General features: G+C 42.6%; 1 protein-coding gene across 1 annotated transcript; it reads right to left on the reverse strand.

Annotated features, from left to right (window-relative positions):
• Positions 1-325: 325 nt before the first annotated feature.
• Positions 326-1,450, reverse strand: LOC308530074 (C-C chemokine receptor type 2-like; the record flags this gene model as incomplete). Its single annotated transcript, XM_081106549.1, has 1 exon — positions 326-1,450. One exon carries the CDS (start codon positions 1,448-1,450, stop codon positions 326-328), a length of 1,125 nt encoding a protein of 374 aa, XP_080962675.1.
• Positions 1,451-13,380: the final 11,930 nt, after the last annotated feature.

Consider the following 13,380-nt stretch of genomic DNA (forward strand, 5'->3'; position numbering starts at 1 on the left):
TTGATTAAAGAAACTGATAGAATCAGAGCGAGTGAAGAAATGGTGAAGGCGGGGGCAAGAGCGTAAGCATCGGCAATGAGGCATTTTCCAGGAACTGAGGCGAGCTGGCTGCAGTCAATCTCTACCCACAGCGCTCTGGAATATGCCCTGAGTACACACTGGCTGTACAAGCAGTGACATAAGTCTGTCTCGATACACGCAACCCTGAGGTTCCTGGGCACACACTTTAGAGATCTGCAGGTCTGTGTAGTTCAAAACCCCTGAGGCTTCTTATCCTAGATAGATGGCTATCTCCCTTGAAAGTAACAAGCAAATTGCTGCTCATTTACAAACCCACTGAGACGTCCTGCTCTCCCGTGGAAGGGGTGTAGGTGGAGCTCACGCGATCGGCGGTCTCCCGGTAGAAAACTGGGCATTGTTTGCAGAGGTGCTTGGCGATGTGCTTTCGGAAGAACACGGAGAGGTACCGTCTGAACTTCTCCCCGACGAAGGCGTAGATGATGGGGTTGATGCAGCAGTGCGTCATGCCCAGGGTCTCCGTCACCTGCATGGCTTGGTCCAGCTGGCTGGTCCTCTTGCAGGTACTCAAGTCAAAGAACTCCTGGAAGGTGTCCAGGAGCAGGACGAGGTTGTAGGGAGCCCAGAAAAGGAAGTAGACGATCATGATCACGAAGATGAGCCTCACGGCCTTGTGCCTCTTCTTCTCGTTGCGACACCGAAGCAGGGTCTTCAGGATTCCCGAGTAGCAGACGACCATGACCAGCAGGGGCAGGACCAGGCCCAACAGGGTCCTCATTATCGTGTGGAAATTCTTCCAGCCGACTGGGAAGTAAGGGCCGCAGGAGTAAACAGACTCGTCAGCTTGGGATTCGGTGAAGATGATTCCTGGGAGAGAGGCGAACACGGCCACCACCCAGGTGACCCCACTGGTCACCACCCCAAATGTGACCGTCCTGGCTTTTAAAGCAAACACAGCGTGGACGATCGCCAGGTACCTGTCAATGGTCAAGAGGATGATGAAGAAGATGCCTCCAAAATAACCAATGTGGTACATCCCTGTGAAGACTTTACACATCACGTTCCCCAGGGCCCACCAGTTCGCAGCGGAATGAATCCACACTGGGAACGTCAGAAGGAAGAGCAGGTCGGAGAGGGCCAGGTTGAGCAGGTAGATGTCAGTCATGCTCTTCAGCTTTTTGCAGTTGATCAGGATGAGGACGACCAGCAGGTTGCCCACAAACCCGAAGATGAACACCAGCGAGTAGAGCGGAGGCAGCAGCCTGCCTGCGATCTGTTTCACGTCGTCCTTCACGCAGGGCGCGCTGTCGTCCCCATAGTCAAAGACGGTGGTGGGGTCTGCACCGTCCACCCGGATGTTTGTTGTAAGCGGAGAGTGAGATGTGGTCAGCATGCTGTGGCCGAGCTGGATCAACGTGTCATTGCCTCCCATCCTCCTCCGTCCTGCAAGCAGAGAACAAGATAACACAACGTAACTGCTCCAGTTCTCCGTCTTAAACGTATTCTTGCCCCTTAAGCAGCATCCAGTCTTTGTCTTTGCTTCAAAGTCATCTCCTTGAAAGCATGCGTGCTCGTGTGCCACTTCCCTTTATTCCTAGCAGAGAAGCTCGCCATCTTCCCCAACCGCTCTTTGCTAACACCACTGGCCACCCCAGAGAGCCCGACTCTCATTACAAGGCGAATATGCTGCACACTTGCTCTCTCCCTCCTCTGCAGATGACCCATTCCGGGCTGATAATCTAGGAGACTCTGCTTGAAGGCTCCTGCAAGCACTCTTCTCCGATAAGAGGGGCGCAAGAGAAACCTCGGCCTGACCTTCCCCTCTTGTAGCTTGTGTTGGTGCTTAAGACCAAGACTGACGGACCCAGAGAAGTGGAGTAAATCTAAGCAGCGTCCCCAAGTCCCAAACCCATGCTTGTTATCTGAGAAAAGTGAGGACCTGTGTTTAAGCCCTGGTGAGTCGCCTTCTCTGTGACCTGCAGCCAAAAGTATTCTAACCGATAATCTTCTCAACTTGCTGCCTTCATCATTTTGCCAGAATGACTCTTGCTAAGGTTGCCATGACAACCCGATATTTAAATGCCCTGGCTTCATTTCAGTTTCATCCTCACTGAGCCGTCGATCCTTTTGATAACTCCTTCCGAGTAAAACAGGTTAGCGCCTCTCACCACTCCTTGTGAATTTTCTTCATTGGTGTCTCCTCCCCTTGCCCACACTGTAAGAGTCCCCAGGCACCATTCTTGGCTCTCATCTCTTTATCTTTTTCCTCTTCATTCTCGCTCCAGTGTTCTTCCTGAATCGTGTCACCTAATCTCAGGGTTCTAAGTCCCCTGAATGCTAGTGCTTCCCAAAGCTCTGTCTTCCAGTCTCATCTTTCAACTTCTATACCTCGGAGTGGAATTTTCCACTGTCTACTGCGTATCTCCCCTTGGACTTATTCACTTATCTATTGAGCGCCTCTTAGGAGCCATGCTCTGTTTTAGGCATTAGAGCTACAGCAGTGGGCAAAGTGGGTATCATACAGGCACCTCAAATTCCACTTAGCCCACTCTGCACAGCCCTGGAAACTTGGTCTGACCTGTGGATTCTTATTTGGCTGTTGTCCTTGACTACACTACCCAAGAAGCAGAATTGGGCATTCTTAGGAACCAGGTCTTGGGAGTCAGACAGACCTAGATTTGAATCCTGCCTCCAACTAACAAGTTGTGTAACTTGGGGCTAATTACTTCTTTAACTATCAGTTTCTTTATAAAAGAAACTAGTATAAAATATTAACTAGGCTGGGCTGTCATGAAGATGACTGGAGACAAGGACTCAGTGCAGCACCTGGTGTGGAGACACGCTCTGTGTTGTTATGATGATGCCACATGACTTCTCCCTCATAAACTTCTACCTCTGAGATTCATCCCTCTGAGCCTCTTTCAATGGCCACTTCCTTGCCTCAGATGCTTCTCACTCTTGCCTTTGTTGTGGTCTCTCGTTTGCTCAAGGTTTTTCCTGGCCATGCTCCCTTCACTCTGCCTTCTCTCAAACTGAAACCGGATCGTGCCCTTCTCAGCTTAAAACCTCCCGTGGCCCTATGATGTGTATGTGATGGGACTGCAAAGGCCATGCACAGACTACTCATCATGCTTTTTCTAAACTCACTTCTCAGCTTTACCTCCAATCCCTCCTCAAATTCCAGGCCCTCTGCTCCAGACATAGCCCTCTTCTCTCCGTTTCCCCAGACTCGTCATTTCCTTCAGGCTTCCATGGTTTGCACATACTGGCCCTTCTGCCTAAAATGGCTGGTGAGCTCCCATTCATCCTCCACTACCTCCTGCTCAAATTCCCCTTCTCTGAAGCCTCCTCCTTTATTGTTGCATGCCTCTAAGTAAGCCCATATCACCTTATCTTCTACACACTGTGAGCGCCTTGAGGTCAAGAACTAGATCATATTTCTGTCTCCAGTTCTTATGATGGCACCTGGCTAACGGAGGCACCAATAAAAAGTATGACATTGAACATCATCAGGCTTGATTCTCAGGACTATTCTTTCTTTCCTGGCAGTGACTTTGAATTTGTTTGTATCTCCATACACATCTTATCTTTTTATATGTTTATACATTCTTTAATTCCTCCTGTGATTGGTACATTTCACAGATCTTGCATTTCATATCACTGAGCCAGATTCTTGAAATCTGCAGCATCTACCCAACATCTCTGATCAAGTGCATCCATCCAAAGAATTAAAACTGTAATCACTTGCAGCCTGCTAGTCCTCTGTTAAGCTCCAGGTTCTATGCTAAATACTTTTCAGGCATTAATTAATTTATTCATGGCAACAAATGTGTGAGATAACGATGCATTTTACAAGTGAAGAAATGCAAGCATGGGTGGATTAAATGACTTTCCCAAACCCACAAAGCAAGCAGTGGCTGGGCTGGAATTGGGACCCTGGGCTGTTCAATTTCAAAGGACTCAGGGCTTTCATCTCATTTCCAGGCTCTGAGAGCAGAGATGGGTGTAGAAGAACAGGTAACAGATTTTCTAGGTATTTTCCCCATGCCTGAGAATCCACACTCACCACATGAACATGTCCACCCGTGCATGTACAAGCGTGCCCTACCCCCTTACCTTTCACCCCGCCCCCCCACTCCCACCAGAGCACAGGCTCCATGAGGGCAGAGATCTTCGGCTTTGCCATGAAGTATCACAGTGTCCCAGAACCCAACCCAGCACATAGTTGCTACCAAATCAATATCGTGGAGTAAGTGGTTAACAGAACTAGCAGGCTGCAAGTGACAGAGCAACAGAATGCTCCACCGAGGACAAGATGCCCAGGGAATCCAGCGAGAGACCTTAGAAAAATGAGTGTACTGGGGACCCACGCCCCTAAGTGCAGCAAGCTCTTGGGCGGCTCTGTATTTAATCAGGGTTTAGTTTCCTCTTTCATATGGGAAAGTGTGGACTGAAGCAGTGGTACTCAATGCCGCACTCCAGTATCACACAGGAAGTCTGGCAGTTAGAATTATCTAGCCCAGACCCTCGCTCTGATGGTCCAGATCAGGGTGAGGGAATATGAGGGGGTGACTTGCCTCAACCCCTTCCACTGTGTGTTCTCTGCACTTTGTTGTTTACCTGCACTGGCCTCTCGAAGGCCAGCCGCCTGCCTGCCAGCTTTCTCCTGTCACCCCAGCAGCTTAGCTCCTACCGCAGCAGACACTTAGCGAGGTGGCTGGAATGCCCTGGCCGAGGTGTCATTGTCAAGTGTCAGGACACGTCACCCAGAACCAATGAAAAGCTGCCTCTCAGAAAAGTAAGCCCCTCACTTCGGCCTCTGTGGGCCTCCTGGTTTAAGGCAAGAGGCACATTTTGGTTTGGAGCCTGGACTAGAGGGGGAGAAAATTCTGGGTCGAAAGTTCCAGCTCTTCAAAGCCCTTGGGAGTTGGGAGGGACAGAGTGAGAGGAGCAGTCGTTGAAATGCCTGGCTGTCCTCACGTTCTTGATTGTTCTTTTTTCAGCACACTCTGAATCACCTGGGCCCTGAGGGGTGGTCTCCCCCTGCTTTCCACTTCCTCATTGTCACCATGGTCTCGCTCAACATTTCTGGGGCAGATGCCAACCTCCCCCCTCTCTTTCCACCTTTCTCACCCCCATGTTCCTGGGCTGTGCAGACCCTCAGAGAGCTCCCAGTCCCTGCATCTCCAGAGCTGAGATGCTCGGAGCCCATGATCCACAAAGTGATGGAAAATGCACGACTCACCAGGGGATGGCTTCTTCCAAGTGGCACTGGTTTGTCAGGTTTCTCAGCAACTGACCCAAGCAGATCTGGAGGTAGGAACTTGGTGTGCAGAAGTAGGAAATAAAGTTTCCTGCAGAGGAGAAGGCGGGGATACAAGAGTAAGGGTAAAGGTTTGAAGAAAACAAGAAGAGTCATGCAGTTCTTCTTTGCCAGCCAGGAACAGTGTCCGCTAGGTTGAGGTCTCCAGAGTAGGATTGATTTTGAAATCTTGCTTAGGCAACCTTGAGAGTAAGTCAGACACACCCTGTACGTCTGCTCCTGTGTCTAACGACTCAGAGCTTCTTTATTTTGTGGGTCTCTATATCTAGAAATCTTTTACTCTCTCTCCTGCCAGTGATAATTTGCATGAAACGAGCTAAAGAGAGCTTCATGAGGATACATGCTAGCCAGGGCTGTTGATGATGGTGGAGGAAATATAATGAGGTTTTATGTGCAAAGTGCCCTGGTTTCAGCGGCATCATGGATTTAAGATCAGGTTAGAAATTTCATTAAAGAGAGATTTTTAATGAAAGGAAATGCTCCATGGTCTTTTGTGTCAGAGATATCCTTAGTAAGAAGGGTCTCGGTGATAGGTCTTACTACTCAGAAGTTTTGTTAAAACATCATTGAGATTCTGTGGAAATGGTGGAGGAGGAAGCACCAGGAATCTCTCTCCCCACCTAGACAACAATTTTCCTGGGAGAATCAGTCTGATTTAACTCTTTGGGAACCCTTGAGTCTGTTGATAACTTTCAGGAGTAGACTTGCCTGGTCAATCGCAGTTAGCTTTGGTCAATTTCAGCTCCTAACACAATGGCAGCTGCTCATCTCCCTGCACATGTTCCAGGTGGCCTTGGCACACAACTTGCAGGAGCCAGGGTGGGCAAAAATTGTACTCTGCTCTCCAGATATGAGGGAATCTGTGCTCAGATCACTGGCTGATGATTCTGATCTCAGAGGTGCACAGAGGCAGACAGTCATTGCCGTTGCATTTCCCCCAATTGCTGCAAGCCCATCCTCCTCTGGCTGAAGTGACTTTTAGGAGATTTAAAGGGCCAAGTGCCCTTTATTTTTCTCTGCATTTTCTCTTTTTCCTCGTTTGGAAGCCAGACATTAAAGACCAGGAGATTTAAAAGCAACTGCAATTCTGGGGAAAATTAGAAAGTGACCCATACATACCCAAGGAGAGGCACAGGCTCAGAAGAGACCGAAGAAGACCTTAATTTCACACCTCAGGCTAATCCTTGGCACAGACACAACTTCCAACAATTTAAAAATATAACAAAAACCATCAAACCCTGGAGAAGAGTTGTCACATTATTAGAATCAAATGCCCAGTTTTCAAGAACAATAGCAAAATCATAAGTCATGCAAGAAACATGAAAGTATGATCCATTCGAAGGAAAAAAATCAACAGAAACTGTTCCTGAAAAAGATCTGATGGCAAATTTACTAGACAAAGACTTTAAAATAGTATCTTAAAGATGCACAAAGAACTAAAGGAAGATGTGGAGGAAGTCAAGAAGACTATGAAAGAACAAAATGTAAATATAAATAGAGAAAACCCTAAAAAATAAGACCAAAAAATTCTGGAGCTGAAAAATATAATAACTGAAATAAAAAAATTAATTATAGGGATTCAAAAACAGATTTGAGCAGGCAGAAGAAAGAACCAACAAACTTTTAGATAGGATAATGGACATTAGTGAGTCTGAGGAATAGAAAAAACGTTGAAGAAAAGTGAACAGAGGTTAAGGAACCTGTGGGAGTTCCAGGGGCAAAGAGGGAGAGAGAATGGAGCAGAGAGAATATTTGAAGAAATAATGGCTGAAATTTTCCCAAACTTGAAGAAAGACATGAATATAAACATTCAAGAAGCTCATAAGCTCCAAATAAGATAAATTCAAAGAGACTCACACCAAGACACATTATAATCAAACTTTTAAGAGACAAAGACACACAGATAATCTTGAAGCAGCAAGGAGAAATAACTCATCACATACAGGGAATCCTCATTCAGATTAGTAGCAGATTCCTCATCAGAAACGTAGTGCTATATCTGGCAAAATTGTCCAAGAGTGAGGGAGAAATCAGGGCATTCCAAAATACCTAAAAACTGATAGAACTTGTTACCAATAGGCCGGCCCTGCAAGAAATACTCAGGGTAGTGAGGTGCCCAGTGACTAGCAGCAGTGGAACTTTTAGGCCTATACTTGAAGGGTTATAGGATAAACAATATTCTGGAGTTGAGTTGAAAGTCAAAGGATGCAGCCATTACTAGGACATTGGCAACTCAGGAGAAGAGCAGGAGCAGTAAGTACCCTAACCTTTGGTTTCTACTCTGATCTCCTGCTAGTGCCTACAAGTGCCTGAATGCACCCGACAGAGGGATAAATGGCCATGATCAACTCAGGATGACCTGGGACAGGGATGAGGAGACACTCAATTCTTCCATCAACCAATGAAATAAAAATAGTTCATGCTTCTCCAAAGAAGGGGGAAGAACCAGACCTACACTGGCCATGGGAAGTTTAACATTCTTGTTTATTTGTAGCAGCAGAGTTGAGGGTTAGATTACTGAAGCTGAAAGTTAGGTTTGTTCTAAGAATCTCTCTGCCCTTCTATGAATGATAGTACTCAAATAAAAACATGGGAAAGAGCATGGTTGGAGAGAATTACTGCTCCAACAAGAAGACAGGCAAGGTTTACAACAGCCTGAGGGTACTTCTATGCCTCCTTGTAACTTCTTTACTGTGATGATTTGTTGACACCTTTAGAAGATAAATTCTTACTCTTTTTTTTTTCAATACAGATGCTTTTGATGACTGTGGTTTCTATGGTTTGCATACTTCCTGTGACCTACTAAAATAGATTAGTGAGTTCTAGGATTTTACATCTTCAATTTTGGTTTAAAACAATGATCTGGACTAATATAATGCCCATAGAAAAAGCACAATTATAAAGAATACTACAAAAATAATACAAATTATTAACACTATTATTATTGCATGTGATAAAATAACATAATAGGGCATATAGTCACAGCAAGAAAACCCAGAAAATGCAAACGATTTTTGAAAGGGAAGTGTTAAGTAACAGAGGTCAGGTATGAATGTCTCCAAGTTCATCACCATCTCCAAGTGAACCAAAAATAGACAAGAATATGTAATGAAAAATAGAAATAAAAATGTTATCAACAATGGTTATTTATATCTTTTTTAACTTAGAGTGTAGTGGTAGCAGATTGGATGTTTCTATACTTTCAGGCCCAATGAACTTTGGGAAAATAGAGGTGAAGTCAGGATTTTTAATACATTCACTTCCTGGAAAGCCTTCTCAAGTGACTTAGGGGATGCCACTGGAACCCTGTACTAGGAAGAGAATCTTGTGTTCTTCTATAGCCCAGATGTTTTAAACTGTTCTGTAACTAGACTTAGATCTTAGTTTAGATGCCTCAGACATGATAACAGGGGGCTGGGGCTGTTTTTGGGGAATGAGAAGCTAGAATTCATTCTTATCACCATTACATACCATTCCTTTCCCTTCCCCCGCCCAAGGCATGGTGCGTAGGAGGAGGATGGGGTGAGTGCCTGCAGGATGCGGTTTCCTACATGGCACAGGGGGCCATGGATACTGGCATCACCTACCATTTGAGTGTGGCTTCTGAGGTGTCCCAGGAAGGGGCACAATGCTGTAGCCAACTGCAAGCAACCCAAATGGTGCTCTTTATTTGGGTATAGCTGTCATGAGAGAAACCCACAAAGCTAGATGTGGCAGAGATTGTAGCTGGAGGCCATGGCTGAGGCCGCGCTTGGTGGGCAGTGGGAGAGACCTTAACTAAGTGAGGCTAGTTGGAGATGTACCCCCTGCTGCTGGCTTTGCAGAAACCGTAATAGTTGGTGGTGGGGAAAGGACAAACTTAGGAAGAACAATTCCCTTGTGATGCACCTGGGGGGAGGGGGAAGGAATAAAGAGGGGGGGAGGAAAGGATTAGGAAGAACAATTAATTTGTAATGCAACTCAGGTCTATTATAATGCAAATATATAATGTGTATGTTCTAAAGTAGTATATGCTAAAAGCCAAAGGTTTTTGTTTATTTTACAAGATCAACAAAGTTGACAAACCTCTACCTACATTATGAAAAAAGAAAAGATATAAGTAACTACGCTCGGATATAAGTGGGGATATTACTACTGACTTTACAGAAATAAAAAAGATAAGAGAATACTACAAACAATGTTTACCAACAAATTAAATAACATAAATAAAATGGCAAATTCCTAGAAACAAATAAATTACCAAGAATTGACTCAAGAAGAAATAGAAAATCTGAAAAAAATCTGTAAAAAATAAAGAGATTGAATCAGAAATTAAAAACCTCCCAACAGGAAAACATCCAGGACCAGGTGGCTTTATTGGTGAGTTCTACCAAACATTTAAAGAAAAGTTAACATCAGCCCTTCTCAAACTCGTCCTAAAAATAGAAGAGGAGGGGACATTTTCTAACTCATTCTATGAAACCAGCATCACCATGATAGGAAATTCAGACAAAGAGAACGGCAGACCAATATTCCTTATAAATACAGATGAAAAACGCTCAACAAAATGCTAGCAAACCGAATCAAACAGCATATTAAAAGGATTATATACTATGGCCAAGTGGAATTTATCTAAAGAATTCAAGGATGGTTCAATATGCAAAAATCAACCAATGTAATTACGCAACAGTAACAGAATGAAGGAAAAAATATGATCATTTCAATTGACATAGAAGAAGCATTTAACAAAATCCAACACCCTTTCATCACCAAAGCACTTAAAAAAGTAGGAATGTGAGGAACCTTCCTCAAAGTGATAAAGGACATTTGTGAAACCCCATAGGTAGCATCAGATTCAATCGTAAAAGACGAAACCTTTTCAGGATTCTAAGATCAGGAACAAGATAAAGATGCCCACTTTCACCACAGCTAGTCAGCACTGTACTGGAAGTTGTAGCCAGAGCAATCAGGCAAGGGAAGGAAATACAAGGCATCCAAATGAGAAAGGAAGAAGTAAAACCATCGCTATTCACAGATGATATGATCCTATATGTAGAAAACCCCAAGAATCCACAAAAACTTACTAAAACTAACTAATTCAGCAAAGTTACAGATAACAAAACCAATACACAAAAATCAGTTGTGGTCTTGTGCACAACTGATCGGAAACAATCGGAACAAACAATCGGAAAAGGAAATGAAGAAAATAATTCCATTCACAATAACATCTAAAAGAATTAAATACTGGGACTGAATGTAATCGAAGAGGTGAAAGGCTTGTATATAAACCTATAACATGTAGCTGAAAGAATAGCACATGTTCATATACTGGAAGACTTAAAATGGTTGAGATGGCAATATTGCCCAAACCTATCTAAAGATTTAATGCGATCCCTATCAAAATTCCAATTATCTTTTGCAGAAATAGAAAAGCTGATCCTTGAATTCATATGAAATTTCATGGAACCTTGAATAGCCAAAAGTCTTAAAAACAACAACAACAAAAAGAGAAACTTCAGAGTACTTGAACTTCCTGATTTCAAAACTTACTACAAATCTACAGTAAGAATGGACATATAGATCAATGAAATAGAATTGAGAGACCAGAAATAAGCTCATACATCTATTGCCAATTGACTTTCAACAAGGATGTCAAGACCATTGAATGGGGAAAGAATAGTCTCTTCAACAAATGGTTCTGGGACAACTGGATAGCCATGTGCTGGACCCATTATTCACATCATTTACAAATATTTACTCAAAATGAATCAATGATGGGAATATAAGAGCTAAAACAATAACATTCTTAGAAAAAACATAGAGGTAAATCTTTAAGACATTTGATTTGAAATAAATTTTTAGGTATGACATCAAAAGCATGATTAGCCTGACTGGTTTGGCTCAGTGGATAGAGCGTTGGCCTGTGGACTGAAGGGTCCTGGGTTCGATTCCAGTCAAGGGCATGTACCTTGGTTGTGGGCACATCCCCGGTGTGGGGTGTGCAGGAGGCAGCTGATCGATGTTTCTCTCTCATCGATGTTTCTAACTCTCTATCCCTCTCCATTCCTCTCTGTAAAAAAAACAAAACAAAAAAGCATGATTAACAAGAGGAAAAAAAATAAATTGGACTGCATTAAAATTAGAAACCGTTGTGCATCAAAAGACATTACCAATAAAGTGAGAAGAAAATATTTTTAAATCATGTAATTGCTAAGGGTTTAGTGTCCAGACAATATAAAGACTATCTCAACAACAGAAGAGCAAACAACCCAATTTAAAAAAGTGCAAAGCACTTGAAGTCCCATTTCTCCACAGAAGATATGCAAATGACCAACAAGCACATGAAGAGATACTCAGCCTCATTTGTCATTAGGGGAAACACAAAACCAAAATGAGATACTACTTCATACCTAGAATTTTTTTTTTTAAAGAAAATAACAAGTTCTGACAAGGGTGTGGAGAAACTCTCTATGCTGCTGGTGGGAATGTAAAATGGTGCATCAGATTTAGAAAACAGTTTGACAGTTCCTTAAAAAAAAAAAGAAACATAGAATTATCATATGACTTTGAAATTCCAGTCCTAGATATGTACCCTCCAAAACTGAAAACAAATATGGCTACACCAATGTTCATAACAACACTATTTACAATAGCCCAAAGATGGAAACAACCCACATGTTCATCCCGGATGAATGGATAAGGAAATTTTGGTCTGTGCATACAGTTATCCATAAAATGGAATGTACTGATACATGATGCAATATGTGAGCCTCAAAAACATCATGCTAAGTGAAGGAAACCAGACATAAAGAGTTGCATATTGTGTGACTCTGTTTCTATGGAGTATCCAGAATAGGTAGCGTCAGAAAGCAAATTGGTGGTTGCTGGGGCTGGGGGAGGAGAGATAGAGGAGCAACAGCTTAATGGATACAGGGTTTTATTTTGGGGTGATGAAAATGGTTTGAAAGTTGATAGCGTGGTGGTTGCACAACATTGTGAATGCACGTCTCCCCTATGGCCCCTCGATTTATAGGTTTTTTTGTTGTTATTATTTATATGGCATTGAAGCCATATTCATATATGTATATGTAGTTTTGTACCTTTTCGTCTTTCCATTAAACAAGCCAATTTTTTTCCATGTTGCAAATTCTTTATAAACATAATTGTAATGGCTGCATTCTGGTTAAATGATAAAATGGTTTATGTATTTATTTATTTATTTATTCATTCATTCATTCGTTCGTTCATTCAACAAATGAATATTCAGAGTCTGTACCAGTTTAGGCTGGACAATGGATATAAAAAATTAATTGAAATATACCCATCCTTGGCCCTCAAGGAACTTCTGCATTCAAATGTAGTAGAAGGATGTTAAGCAACAACAACAAAAAACACATTAATATAAAACTACAAACTCGTATACATACAGGGACAAAAAAGGACAGGATTGTATGAAATCTAGCTTATATCAGAGAGTCAGGGTAGACTTATTTGAAAAGTAATATTTTAACTGATATTTAAAATATGAAGAACAAATAGAAGTTTAATATACAAGGTGATATAATAATGATGGTGGTGATGATGGAGATATTGATGGTGATGTTGATAGTGATAATGGTGTTGATGGGGACATTGATGGTGATGATGGTGATGGTGGGGATGCTGACGGTGATGATGGTATGGCAGACATTTATTAAATGCTTATATAGGTACTGTTTTGTGGTTCACATATTGAGACCATTTAATCCTTATAACATTTAATCCTTATAACAACTCTATGAGCTCAATATTATTATTATTATACCCAATTTTTGCAAAAGAAACCGAAGCACTAAGAGATTCAGTGCTCCTGAGGTCAACTCAGTGCTGAGATCATCTGTCTGGCTCTACACCTCCTCTCTTACCACGGCATAAAGAATCCAGGCAGAGGGAGACACAGGTGAAGGCCAGAAAGTAGAAAAGAGCTAGTTAGAAAAATTATGCATGTGCGATTCTTATTTTTTAAATGGACTATTTAAATATACAGAAATATTTAAAGAAAATGACAGAATGGTTGTGTA

The sequence above is a fragment of the Myotis nattereri genome (assembly GCF_964212035.1).
Source record: "Myotis nattereri genome assembly, chromosome: 14".
NCBI lineage: Eukaryota > Metazoa > Chordata > Mammalia > Chiroptera > Vespertilionidae > Myotis > Myotis nattereri.